We start from the raw sequence: 13,875 nt of genomic DNA, 5'->3' as shown, positions 1-13,875 counted from the left end.
TGGTTGTTTTTTGCTGCTCCAGAGAAGCAGACACGGAGCAATGGATCCAAACTACAAGAAAGAAGATTCCACCTAAACATTAGGAAGAACTTCCTGACAGTAAGAGCTGTTCGACAGTGGAATTTGCTGCCAAGGAGTGTGATGGAGTCTCCTTCTTTGGAGGTCTTTAAGCAGAGGCTTGACAACCATATGTCAGGAGTGCTCTGATGGTGTTTCCTGCTTGGCAGGGGGTTGGACTCGATGGCCCTTGTGGTCTCTTCCAACTCTATGATTCTATGATTCTATGATCTAGAGATGCTTTGCTAAACTTGTTTTGCCTTCAATTATTGAGTGTTGGATTCCCTGCTCCTTGTTGCTTGGGTGTGATTATTTCTTTGACTACTCATCGCTATTGCAAGAGCCACTAGGAATGATAAAAAACTGCAGTGGTGGGGCATGGGTGAAATGAAATTGCCTTTGTTCTGGTAGGAATGTGACAAGTGCCAGTCAGAAGTGTGCAGTCACTGCAAGAATTGCATTGCCTCTGTAGCCTTTGGAAGCGGCCCGATCTGTTTTGGATCCGCTTGGTGTCATTCCAGTTCAATTCTTTACTTCGGTCCTCATCTGGTCTGCTAAATCCAAGCTCTGTTTCATGTCCACTGTGAGTATAATGTGGAATCTAAGCGTGGATATAGCTTGCTTTGCTTTTCCCATTTGAAAGTTGTAGGCAAGGCAGCACAAGGGAAACCCCACATAGAGCACATTTTTGCATTCAAACTTGCGCACTGCTTTGATAAGCTTATGAGAAGCATTATATAAATACTGCAATAAAGCAAGGAACAGGAAGAAAGAAACCCATTTTGTTGCCAGGGTTGCAATATCCAAATGATGGAGTTAACCCACAAAGTAAAAAAACACACCCAGAAAACAACCTTGGCAAATCTGCTGTCTTTGTGCCTGAATTCTGCTGCTGGATGCGGCCACCACATTTGATCACTGCAGAAGATCCATCCATGTACCTTCTAAAAATGGACGGGGGAAAATTACATACTTGCCCTTCAGAGGAGCACACCTGAAAAATGACCCTAAAAGCTTGAAAATAATAATTGTGTAGTCAAAGTCTCTTACTTCCCTACACAAGCTCGTAATTTTGCACAGGGTACCACATTTGCCATCTTGGGGTAAGGAGAGATGCCCTTTCCAGGATACTCCATTTCTGTTTCCCCTCCTTGCAGAGGACACAGGCTGTTTTTAGGGTCTCCCCCCCCGTTTTGTTTTTAATTTCTTTTGGAGGGGTTACTTTTGCAAATCTTGGGATTCCTTCAAATCTTCTGACACTCCCCTCTTGTGCCATTTTTGGCTACAGAAGGGCCAGTGTTTGGAGACTTGAGTTTGCTATTGGGACCTATGCATCAAGGCCACTGTAGCCCTCATACAATGGCAACCACTTCCGGAGGGTCCCACGACCACATTTTAGCATTTTAAAATCACGACTAAGCGCTGAAGCTGTTTTAAGCCGCTTAAGCCAACCTTAAACCCCCAGATCAGCTAAACAGCTTGTACCAATAAAATGGCTTAGAGTTTCCTAAGCACCTTAAACAGATCTAAAGCTTTAGTATAAGACTGTGACCAAACTAGAGCATGGCGTTTAGCTTCTCGGTGACACCAGAGGGCCTTACCCAGATAAGCCAACTAATTACAGAACTGAGACCCTCTCCCCTGGGTTTTTAAAGGCCAGATGTTTAATCAACCAAAGGGATGCAAATACACATTGCAGTGCTTAACCCAGCCCCATATTTAACTGCAGGAGTAGCTGAATGTTGCATAGGGTTACAAATTCTCTAGGAGCGCACTGTTGGCCACTGTGAGAACTAGATTCAGTGACTAGATAGGCCTTTGGTCTGATTCAGCAGCACTCTTCTTATGCCATGTTCCTAATAGTCCCTGGCAAAGACTTGGGCTCTGAAGCTCAAGCTTTCTGCTTCCAACAGCAGCCAGTCAAGTGCCTATGGGAATTCACAATGCAGACTTCAAGCCAAGGCCTATTCCCTGGCCTTTGTCCTTTTCACCTGGCAATTGGAGATAGACTCCCTGTGAATATGGAGGCTCTATATAAACTCTTGAGGCACATAGTCCTTTTGAGAGACCTGTCCTCCACGAATCTGTCCGGTCCTTTAAAAAAGCCATCTAATGTAATGCCAACACTGTAAGTTAATTATTCACTGTCTGAAGTAGTGCTCTTTTGTCAATCCTGAATGTGTTGTCAATTAACTTAATTGAGTGACTGAGAGCTGTGGTGTGATGAGAGAGGGAGGAAAAATTCTCTCTGTGCTGTCTGAGGGCTAGCCATAGCCTTATAAACTTACATAATACCTCAGTTTCGTTTTCCTCCCTGTTGTATCTATACATTATTGTTATGATTAATTATTATTTGGTGTTGTTTGGCCAAAAGGACCCCCAAAGCTGTGAATATATATATTAAATTACAGCAGCGGTTCTCAACCTGTGGGTCCCCAGATGTTGTTGGACTACAACTCCCATCATCCCTGAGCTCTGGCCTTGCTAGCTAGGGGTGATGGGAGTTGTAGTTCAACAACATCTGGGCACCTACAGGTTGAGAAAGGCTGAATTACAGTAAAAGTGCAGTGGTACCTCGGGTTAAGAACTTAATTCGTTTTGGAGGTCCGTTCTTAACCTGAAACTGTTCTTAACCTGAGGCACCACTTTAGCTAATGGGCCTCCTGCTGCTGCCGCACTGCTGCCGCGCTTTTTCTGTTCTCATCCTGAAGCAAAGTTCTTAACCTGAGGTACTGTTTCTGGGTTAGTGGAGTCTGTAACCTGATGCGTCTGTAACCTGAAGTGTCTGTAACCCGAGGTACCTCTGTATTATAAATATATCTATGTATTGCATTTATATTCCCCCTTTTCCTTCAAGTTGGGAGTTTCTCCCCCTTTCTATTTTATCCTTACAACCACCCTGTGAGGTAGATGGCGACTGGCCCAAGGTCACCCGGTGAGCTTTTATGGCTAAGTGGAGATTTGAACTGTGGTCTGCTAGGTCCTAGTCCAGCACGCTTAACTATCAAACTACCCATACTCTTTCTTTCACTTTAAACAGTAATAATACAGTAGATCAACTATCAATCAAATATTAAAAGCTTGATTTAGTGCTTCTGCGCATGCGCGAGCGCCAAAACCTGGAAGTAACCCGTTGCGGTACTTCCGGGTTTTGGTGCGTCCGTAACTCAAAAACAGGCAACCTGAAGTGTCTGTAACCTGAGGTATGACTGTATTCTAGTAAACCCAAATCCCCCAAAAATATGTGTGGGATTGTGACCAGAGTTGGCCCTGGGTGAAATAGCGCTCTGGACTGGGAGTGCTTTTGGCACTCATCACCCCCCACCTCATCCCGGTCACTTTTGCTGTATTCCCAAGTTGTGTGACTTCTGTAGGATTGCGAAACCTAGCAGTGTAAAAGAAAGGCCCTACTGGTCTCACGAGATGTCCTGCAGTACATAGATGATACCAAAGTTGAACAGCATCTTCCTAAATGTCTGGGCAGCACTACGAACTCTCCTGACATTTCCAGATACAGTTGTCAGTGGTGAAGGTGCTTCCTCAAACTTGAAGCTCATCAAAATGTACTGGTTATCTGTTATGGCGGGTGAGAGGCTCGTATCACAGGCTAGCCAATCCGTTCTGACTGACAGCTCCTGAAACCTGTTTTTCCTCAGCCACTCAGCTGCAGTTTGCACAAACCAAAGCTTTACAAGTTCATTTTCTGCATGGGGTTATTGCACTAGGGCAGTGGTGGGGGAAAGCTTTGGCATGCTAGGTGTTGCTGAACTAAAAATCCCATCAGCCCCGGCAAGCATAGTCAATGTTCAGGGATGATTGGAGTTGTAGTTCATCAACATCTGGAGGGTCAAAGGGTCTCCAGATCTGCACTAAGCAAGACGATGGAACGATTGCAGGTTTTACTTTTGCTTAGTTTTGTAGCAATCAGTTTTTGAAAGCATTCTTTATTTCAGGAAATCCATCACCCAAGATAGCAACATTTTCATCTACAATTTATTTTAACGTTATCCCATTTTCATGCCTTCCCTGCTGAGTTATAGTGAAGTGTTAGTTAGCTACTGTTTATCATTTTAGACAAGGTAGATTGACAGCCTTGACAAAGTTTGTTTTTGCAATAAAACTGTTTTATTTTTTTATTAGAACTAAAGACAACATTCCCCATCACTTCAGCAGGGTATTTTGGATTGGTTACATTATTTATCATCAAAATGTGGACAAGGTGACTGCATTTTTATCTTTGAAAATAATAAATAAAAGTTATAAAGGAAATAATTTTGAAACTGGTCTCTTAGAGCTCTCTCTCATTATTGCTGCTTGGTCATGTCAACTCAGTCAACCCATGTTCCGCTAATTTTTAACAAAAACAAAACAGAAATTTTCTATTAAATATATAGTGTGTGTGTGTGTGTGTGTGTGTGTGAGAGAGAGAGAGAGAGAGAGAGAGAGAGAGAGAGAGTGTATATACACACTATATATATAGAGAGAGAGAGAGGGAGAGAGAGAGGTCAAACTTATGGAGGGTGTCTTAGGGGCTGTAGGATACTGTGGATCTCTGGGGCAAAGAGGGAAGTCTGTTCTTGGATGCTTTTCTATATTTCTGGCAGAGAGCTCTGCCACTGTTGACCTTTGGCCATCGTTACTTCTGGGGATGTAGCAGGGGAACATTTAGAGCCACGCGAGGCAAGAAATTTACCTTTTCTGGATTTCCTCCTGCACCATTCCAGAAGATCAGCCCCGCAACTGGTTTACTGATTTCCCCTTCCTCTAGAACAAATGAAATAGAGAAAATACTGCCCGAGAAAGCAGAAAAGGTTAAAAAGCCACCCCACCTCCCTCGTTGGTGATCACCTATCCAGGATTTGGACTTTGTGGTTCTTTCCTTGTCCTGTTGAAGTTCATATTGGAGATTAGTATCCAGACAACTTGCGGATGAGGAGTGGAGATGCTGGATCATTGTCCCTGACCATCGGCTATGTTGACCAGGTGTGATGGGGGTAATAAGGCAACAACATCAGGAGGGTTACAGTTTTCCCACCCCTGCTGTAGAGCTTTTTTGTGTGTGTGTGCGTTTTGGTTTTGGTTTTGAATACCCTCCTTTCTTCACTCTGTCTCTTTGCAAAGAGTACACTCAACCAACAATGAGCTCAGCTTGCCACCTCTGCCAGTTTGGTGCCCAGGGTGAGCACCCACCCCTAAGGCTGACCCTGATTGGCGCTTTAGAGTTGACAGATTGGAAACTGGTCTAATCCTCTGATCATTCTTTTAAAAGCTGCTTTAATAATTTAATAATAATAATTTATTATTTATATCCTGCCCATCTGGCTGGGCTTCCCCAGCCACTCTGGGCGGCTCCCAACAGAATGTTAAAAACATGATAAAAGATCCGACATTAAAAAAGCTTCCCTAAACAGGGCTGCCTTCAAATGTCTTCTAAAAGTCAGATAGTTGTTTATTTCCTTGACATCTGATGGGAGGGTGCCCCTACCTAGAAGGCCCTCTGCCTGGTTCCCTGTACCCTCACTTCTCCTTTTTGTTTACCTGCTTCAGCTATGCAATACTGTTTTTGAGATGGGGTAACCGGAACCGAACACAGCATTCTAAATTTGGCTGGACACAGATTTATATAATGGCAACATACTTGCTGTATTTCACTGCAAGAAGAGGCAGCGTAATAAACGCTTTCTTGAAATATGCTGAAAAGGGCATCTCTTCCATGCAAGTCACAGTGAAGAAAGGATAGTTGGATAGAAATTCGTTATGCTGTATTATTGGTCAGCTATGGTTGGCAGTTCTAGAAGATGCAGTATTAGTGCATGCCAGTAGGAAATGTTGGAAAAAAAGGTTCTCTCTACCTTAGGTTAAGTATTTATCAATCTGTAAAATGAAAAGAGATGCATTGCAATCAGAAGGGTTGGATGCTAATGTCTGGGAAATGTACCTGAACTTATTTTTATTATTAAAATATAGAAGAACTGAATGTGAAGCCAGGTGTTTAATAGTTGGACTTTGCATGGGGATCTCAGGGCCAATATGGTGGTGTGTGTGTGTGTTTTAAACCCACCTCCTAGCATTCAAGCCATCTGTTTTCCATGTTTAAAATCCAACAGATGGAAATTGCTGCTAGAGATGGATGGATCTGTCAATTTCAGTCCTCTCAGTTTATGATTCCCCCCCCCAGTCTTACATTCAGCTCTCCACATTTCCACAGCAACTTGTGATTATTATTTTTTAAATACCCCCCTATCCTCTAGTGTTTTAGTGTAGATTACTCCTAAAATCACATTTTTGTATACACTTGCATATTTTTGCAACAAATAAGAAAGCATTCTGGTACGTTGTTCTTACACATATGTTCATTTTTATCCACACTTTTACCTAATGTGTGCATATATGTAAATATTTTTGGGTTTGAGATGTACTGTACATCACAAATTTCTGGATATGTGCAGTTTCGAAGGCTTGCTGTTCTCATTGCGTTTTGGAAAATTAGAAATCGGATAGATTCAGTTTTAAATGTAAACTGAATTGAATTTCTCTCCTGTTTCCCATGCCCAGCGCTACTTGCTGCTGTTCCAAATGGGCCTGTCCTCTCTTCATAGCTCTGTAGGCATACAGCCGTGCCTTATATAAAACAAAATCCACCTGACAATAGCATAATGCCTAGTATTTTAGTATACAGTGGTACCTCGGTTTACGAACTTACTCCATTCCGGAAGTCCGTTCTTAAACCGAAACTGTTCTTAAACCAAGGTGCACTTTCCCTAATGAGGCCTCCCACCACTGGTGCCCTTCTAACCATTCGGATTCCATTCTTAGACCGAGGTAAAGTTTGCAAACCGGGACACTACTTCCGGTTTTGTGGAGTTTGTAAACCGAATTGTTCGTAAACAGGACTGTTCTTAAACCGAGGTATTACTGTCTTACGTTTCCATTAGCCTGCCCCTGGTGGCCTACAAAATTCCCTTTGGACAGCAGTTACTACAATCCGTTATAAAAGCATAGTAAATAAGGATTTTCCCATGGAAGAGGATTCCTGATGAGAACTTGTGAGACCCTGGATGCAGTCCCCGCTTTGGCTACTGCCAGTTAAAGCTCTTTCACGGTACATGCAGAAGGCTGTGATCCAGGGGTTGTTTGCAGCATTTAAACACAGTTTTATTATTCGGAAATCCGATCCCTTGATTTCAAAACATAAAAGAAACAGAGATTCCTTAAAAAGCTCTTTACCCCGAGGGTCCATACTTTTTGGGGGGGGGGGTCTGAAGAGTCCCAAGTCCAGTTACAAATCTGGAGGAAGGCATGAGTCCAGCTTCCTTTGGCTCCAAGCACATGTTTCCAGTTAGGTGGTAGAAACAAAACAAGACAAAAAGCAGCAAACAAGAATGGGCCAATCCAAGATCTTTGGTACCCCCAAAAAGAGATTCAGGTGGAAAAATGAAAACAAATTGGAAACAGAGCCCTGTACAATATCATCTTCACCACCACAATCACTTACCTGTTTTTCACTCTTAGGTTCCAGGGCAGGTTACAACAGTGTTGAAAACAGTTTAAAATAGCCTGCAGTCAAAGAACTAAGGTGGGTCCAAAAAAGTAGGTTGTTTCTGATGCTTCATGAATAGGGCTGCTGATGGATGGGATAGCTGATGGATTAGCTGATGGATCAGATAGATAAACTGTTGAAAAACAGTTTATTTTGACTACTTAAGACTTAAATAACACTTGGCTTGTTGTTATCTTTTAAGAATTCCTGTTAATACTGGTGCCTTAGCTGAAGGTGACAGATTCTTTACAAGAGACAGTTTGTACTGTCTGTGATGGATAGAAATTGGAAGGGTAATATCTATCATCTATCTATCTATCTATCTATCTATCTATCTATCTATATCTATCTATCTATCTATCTATCATCTATAATCTATCATCTATTCTATCTATCATCTATCTATCCATCTATCATCTATGAACTGTTAATTTTTCTGATTCAGAAATTTATGTGGATTCCATTGAGTAAAAGCCACACAACTGATTGTCTACTGCTGCAATCCCATTTACCTGGGAGGAAGCCCCACTGAATTCAATAGGGTTCACTTCTGTTTAGACATCATTAGGATTGTGCTGCAGAATTTATTTTAAGCAAGTGAGCTTTGGATACCACATGGCATTTTCTTTAAAGAGTTTGTTTCTTTAAAAAGTAATAATAAAGTAGGCAGGTATCTATCTTTCCCCCTTTCATATTTACTGGTAATTGCGCAAGTATTGGGGGGGGGGGAATTCCCACAGAAAACCACTGGATATTTGGGCCGTAAAACTGAAGCACATAAGTACTATTAAAAATCCCAGCTGTTGGAAGTTTCCATTTTGGCTTTCTTACCTCTGAAAGAAATTGGTCCCTCTTGTCTGTGGTACTCCAAGAAAGACTGGCAATGATTTATTACCTAGAGTTTTCCATTCCTTTTCAGTTCTGGTGTGTAATCTCTCATGCTTTAATTGTAAGCATGTTTACTTGGAATTGGGTCCTATTAACTCAGCAGAATTTTATTCCAAGTAAGATCTTGGCTGCAGATTGAGAGATTTGTGTTGACGTGCACCTCCTGTTTCCTTTGTTGCTGTCTTGTCTGGTGTGCACATTACAGTCACAATAATAAGAGTAAGAGCCTGCTGAATTGGACCAGTGGCCCATCTAGTCCAGCGTCCTATTCTCCCAGTTGGCCAACCAGATATGTATAGGAAGAGCTAAAGCATGATCTACATGATCTACCCACTTGTGATTCCCAGCAAATCATGACTTCGAATGAGCGTGTGGGTTCCTGGAGAGGAGATTGTCGCTGTTGTACTCCTCTGATCTTCCTGCAGCTGTGACATTGGGCTCATGGTCTTTCTCACTCTAGACAAACCACAAGTTGTAACCAAGCTCTTTGTTCTTGGAATTGCTACTTGTGGTTTGTCTGGAGCATCACAACCCTAGGTTTGGATGAAATGATAAGCTAAACCATGGTGTGATGACCTAGGACTCGGGCTCGGACTTGGAGCTGGAGGAGTCTCAGTCCGCACCAGATCCTCTGCCTCAGACGGCATCTGAACCTAGTCTGGGGCCTGATTCTGAAGAGCCTCAGTCTGCACAGGTTCCCCTGCAGCAAGCACCAACTGGGCCGAGTCAGGGGCCTGAGCCTGCCCTGGCTCCAGATGCGGGGATTACCTCGTTGCCCTCTGCTGCTCCACTACGAGTTGGGTCAGGAGAGGCTGAGGTGGCCTCTGGGTCTAGTAACCCACTGACATCTCCCGAGTTGCAGAGACTTAGGTCTGAGAGAAGGAGAGACCTGAGTACTCACAGGAGGAGTGCTCGCCTTTGGGCGAGACAGGGAAGTGAGTCACTGGGGGATCAGGACCAGCCGTTATCCCAACAGAGATAAAAAGCTGCCGGACCCTGCCCCAGGTTGCGAGAGCAACATTGCTGCTTGCTGGAACCTGCCTGAAACCTTGTGCCTGACCTAGCCCAGTTTCCTGCCTTGGCCCTGTTGGACTGACTCCTCATGGAATCCTTGGATTTGGGACTGGACTTGGACAGCATGGCTTGGGTTAACCCCCGGGCCCAGCACACATGGCTTGCCTCACAGCAATGTAGCTGCAGTAGGATGAGAAGAGGAGCAAAGCATCTGTGATCTCCTTCCTGGGAACCTGCATGTTCCTGCTAAGCCATGGTCTGTGTGGTGGGGGTGAGAGAGGTAGGAGAGGGAGAAGCCATCACTGCCACTAAGGTAGACACGAAGGTTCGACTATAATAATAATAATAATAATAATAATAACAATAATAATAATTATTATTATTATTTATTATTTGTACCCCGCCCATCTGGCTGGGTTTCCCCAGCCACTCTGGGCGGCTTCCATAGAAACCAAAAATACACTAAAATATCACAGAGTAAAAACTTCCCTGAACAGGGCTGCCTTAAGATGTCTTCTGAATGTCAGGTAGTTATTTATCGCTTTGACATCTGATGGGAGGGCATTCCACAGGGCGGGCGCCACTACCGAGAAGGCCCTCTGCCTGGTTCCCTGTAGCTTTGCTTCTCGCAATGAGGGAACCGCCAGAAGGCCCTCGGCGCTGGACCTCAGCGTCCGGGCAGAACGATGGGGGTGGAGACGCTCCTTCAGGTATACTAGGCCAAGGCTGTTTAGGGCTTTAAAGGTCAACACCAGCACTTTGAATTGTGCTCGGAAACGTACTGGGAGCCAATGTAGGTCTTTCAAGACCGGTGTTATGTGGTCTCGACGGCCGCCCCCAGTCACCAGTCTAGCTGCCGCATTCTGGATTAGTTGTAGTTTCCGAGTCACCTTCAAAGGTAGCCCCACGTAGAGCGCATTGCAGTAGTCCAAGCGGGAGATAACGAGAGCATGCACCACTCTGGCGAGACAGTCCCTGGGCAGGTAGGGTCTCAGTCTGTGTACCAGGTGGAGTTGGTAGACAGCTGCCCTGGATACAGAATTGACCTGCGCCTCCATGGACAGCTGTGAGTCCAAAATGACTCCCAGGCTGCGCACCTGGTCCTTCAGGGGTACAGTTACCCTATTCAGGACCAGGGAGTCCTCCACACCAGCCCGCCCCCTGTCCCCCCAAAACAGTACTTCTGTCTTGTCAGGATTCAGCTTCAATCCATTAGCAGCCATCCATCCTCCAACCGCCTCCAGGCACTCACACAGGACCTTCACCACCTTCACTGGTTCTGATTTGAAAGAGAGGTAGAGCTGGGTAGCATCTGCATATTGATGGACACCCAGTCCAAACCCCCTGATGATCTCTCCCAGCGGCTTCATATAGATGTTAAAAAGCATGGGGGAGAGGACGGAACCCTGAGGCACCCCACAAGTGAGGGCCCAGGGGTCTGAACACTCATCCCACCCCACCACTTTCTGAACACGGCCCAGGAGGAAGGAGCGAAACCACTGTATAACAGTGCCCCCAGCTCCCAGCCCCTCTAGACGGTCCAGAAGGATGTTATGGTTGATTGTATCAAAGGCCGCTGAAAGATCCAGCAGAACTAGGAAACAACTCTCAACTTTTTCCCTAGCTCAGCGGAGATCATCAACCAGCGCGACCAAGGCAGTTTCAGTCCCATGATGAGGCCTGAATCCCGATTGGAAGGGATCCAAATGGTCCGCATCCTCCAGGCGTGCCTGGAGTTGTTCAGCAACCATGCGCTCAATCACCTTGCCCAATAATGGAAGATTTGAGACTGGGCAATAGTTGGCCATACTGGCCGGGTCTAAAGATGTTTTTTTAAGAAGCGGTTTAATGACCACCTCTTTCAGCGGATCTGGGAATGTTCCCTCACAGAGGGAAGCATTCACCACCCCGCAGAGCCTATCGCCCAGCCCCTCCCGGCTTGCTTTTATTAGCCAGGATGGGCAAGGATCAAGGAGACAGGTGGTTGGTTTCACACGTCCAAGCAGCCTGTCCACATCCTCAGGGGTAACGGATTGAAATTGATTCCATACAACTTGACCAGACAGAGCTCTAGCATTTCCCCGCCCCAGCCCTGCTCCCACGGTGGCGTCTAGCTCCTTCCGAATATGAGTGATTTTATCTGCAAAAAACTTTGCAAAATCGTTGCAGGAGATCTTGGGGTCTTTACAAGGCCCCGGTGGTAAAGGTGGTTCCGTTAAATTGCGAACCATCTGAAAGAGTCTCCTGCTACTATTTTCTGCAGATGCAATAGAAGCGGTGGAGAAAGTCTTCTTCGCCGTTGCTATCGCCACTTGGTAGGCTCGACGTTGAGCTCTAACCTGTGTCCGGTCAGATTCGGAGTGAGTTTTCTGCCACCAACGCTCTAGCCGTCTCAGCGATTGTTTCATCGCCCTCAGCTCCGAAGAAAACCACGGGGCTGTCCGGGCTCGATGCAATCGGAGAGGGCGCTTCGGAGCCAGACAGTCGATAGCCCTGGTTAACTCCGCATTCCAGCGGGCCACCAGGGAATCAGCTGAAAGGCCATCAACATGGGATAAAGCATCCCCTACCACTCTCTGGAAACCATTTGGATCCATTAAGTGGCGGGGGCGGACCATCCAAATTGGTCCTACCTCCCTGCAGAGGGGAAGGGTCACGGAGAAGTCCAGTTGCACCAGGAAGTGATCTGACCATGGCACTTCTTTTGTTTCACTTTTACTTAGTGTCAGATCATCCACGTCACTAGAGGTGAACACCAGGTCTAAGGCATGTCCATGACTATGAGTTGGGCCAAACTTATTCAGGGACAGCCCCATGGAGGCCATGCTTTCCCGAGCAGCCCCTTGTAAGGTCGTGTCGGCATGGATGTTAAACTCCCCTAGGACAACCAAACTAGGTGTCTCCAGGAGAAAATCCGCCACGACCTGAAGCAGCTCGGACAGGGAATCCTTGGTGCGGCGGGGAGGTCGGTACACCAAAAGAAATCCTGTACTGCCCCTATTGCCCAACTTCCAGAACATGCACTCAGAAAACTGGATCTTCCCAGTAGGACGCCTGTTGCAAGCTAGTGACTTCCTAAAAATCATTGCAACCCCGCCCTCCCCGCCCACATGACCTGGGTTGCTGTGCGTAAGAGAAACCTGGTGGGCAAGCAGCGGCAAGGACAGGCCCATCTGCTTCACCCAACCAAGTCTCTGTTACACATGCCAGGTCAAATCCTCCATCCACAATCAGGTCGTGGATGGCAGTGGTTTATTCATCATTGACCTGGCATTACACAGCAACACCTTCAGGTTATGTGGGTTTCCCCTGTTGATTCCAGTATCCATCCGGTCAAGGCCAGACCCGGAGGCAGGGATAGCCTTCAAACAACGACTAAACCTGCCTCCTCGGTAATGACATGGTCTGGTCTTAGCGTAACTCCGCCTCCTGCCCATGATCACCGAGATCAGATGTCCCAGTGCTCCCCCCCCTGTGGAACTTGTCCCAGCCATCGTGTTGGCTGGGGCCTCACTCCCAGGCAGCCCTGATCCCGCCCCTTAAAAACAAAACACAAACTATACAGAACCAATAAAACAACAACAAAAAAGGAACAGAACAATTATACTAAAATTAATCCCCAACCAAATATCCGTTACACCCACCCACCCTCAACAAGAGAAAAAAGGAAAAAAAGAAATACAAATTTAAATTGCCACCGACTGCTTGAGGACATTTTAAAACACATTGGAACAGGGAAGCAATTGCAGAACGCTTCCCAGCTTCCCCAAAAGTTTGTTCCAAATAAGGGCCTGGGCCACGCCCTCTGGGCCAGTTGGAAAAGGCCCTGGAAGGGAGCAGGCCCTGCAGTCCTCACCCAGCCGATGGTCCAAGGCTTCCCCGCAACAGGAGCCCCTTTATAGCTGGGAGAGAGGGCCTGGGCCACCCCCCCTGGGCCAGTTGGAAAAGGCCCAGAAGGGAGCAGGTCCTGCAGTCCTCACCCAGCCGATGGTCCCTAGATGAATTTTGGTGTCCCTTGCAACTCTATGATTCTAATGCCTCCCTCCCACCTGAACTACTGAGTTGGTTTGGCCCCTCCACCTTTCCAGATGGGGAGGGAAACCAAGCAGACCTTCCCCAATGCAACACCCCTTCAGTTTCCAGCTTGCAAATTAGACTGCTAAACTTGGGATAGACAGTTTGAGACAAGTCTCTGAAATAGAAACATGACTGTTCCCGGCATCTGCGACACACTGGAGGGCACGCTAGCCTAGGAAGGGTGAAAGCAAAGCAGGACGATGCCAAAACCAATGGCAGGATCTTTCAGCCCCATCTCCTGCTTTGTAAGCTCCCTGTTATATTTATTGTGGAGGTGAGGGCGGTGCAGCCTGTTTACC

At 46.0% G+C, this 13,875-nt stretch overlaps 2 protein-coding genes across 9 annotated transcripts in view; both read left to right on the top strand.

The window, feature by feature from the left end:
• HIVEP3 (HIVEP zinc finger 3) overlaps window positions 1-13,875 on the top strand; it is a 271,325-nt gene that overhangs the window by 12,322 nt on the left and 245,128 nt on the right. The window lies entirely within an intron of this gene.
• The window catches only part of ZCCHC17 (zinc finger CCHC-type containing 17), a 351,579-nt gene that overhangs the window by 124,868 nt on the left and 212,836 nt on the right, over window positions 1-13,875 (top strand). The window contains exon 8 of the mRNA XM_082232093.1: window positions 13,167-13,176. Within this exon, the coding sequence (XP_082088219.1) occupies window positions 13,167-13,176 (10 nt within the window). The remainder of the gene's footprint in view (window positions 1-13,166; window positions 13,177-13,875) is intronic.

This window comes from Podarcis vaucheri (assembly GCF_965113315.1).
Source record: "Podarcis vaucheri genome assembly, chromosome: 7".
Taxonomy (NCBI): domain Eukaryota; kingdom Metazoa; phylum Chordata; class Lepidosauria; order Squamata; family Lacertidae; genus Podarcis; species Podarcis vaucheri.
Note: the sequence above shows the minus strand (reverse complement) of the source record. Positions and strands in the feature narration are given on the sequence as shown.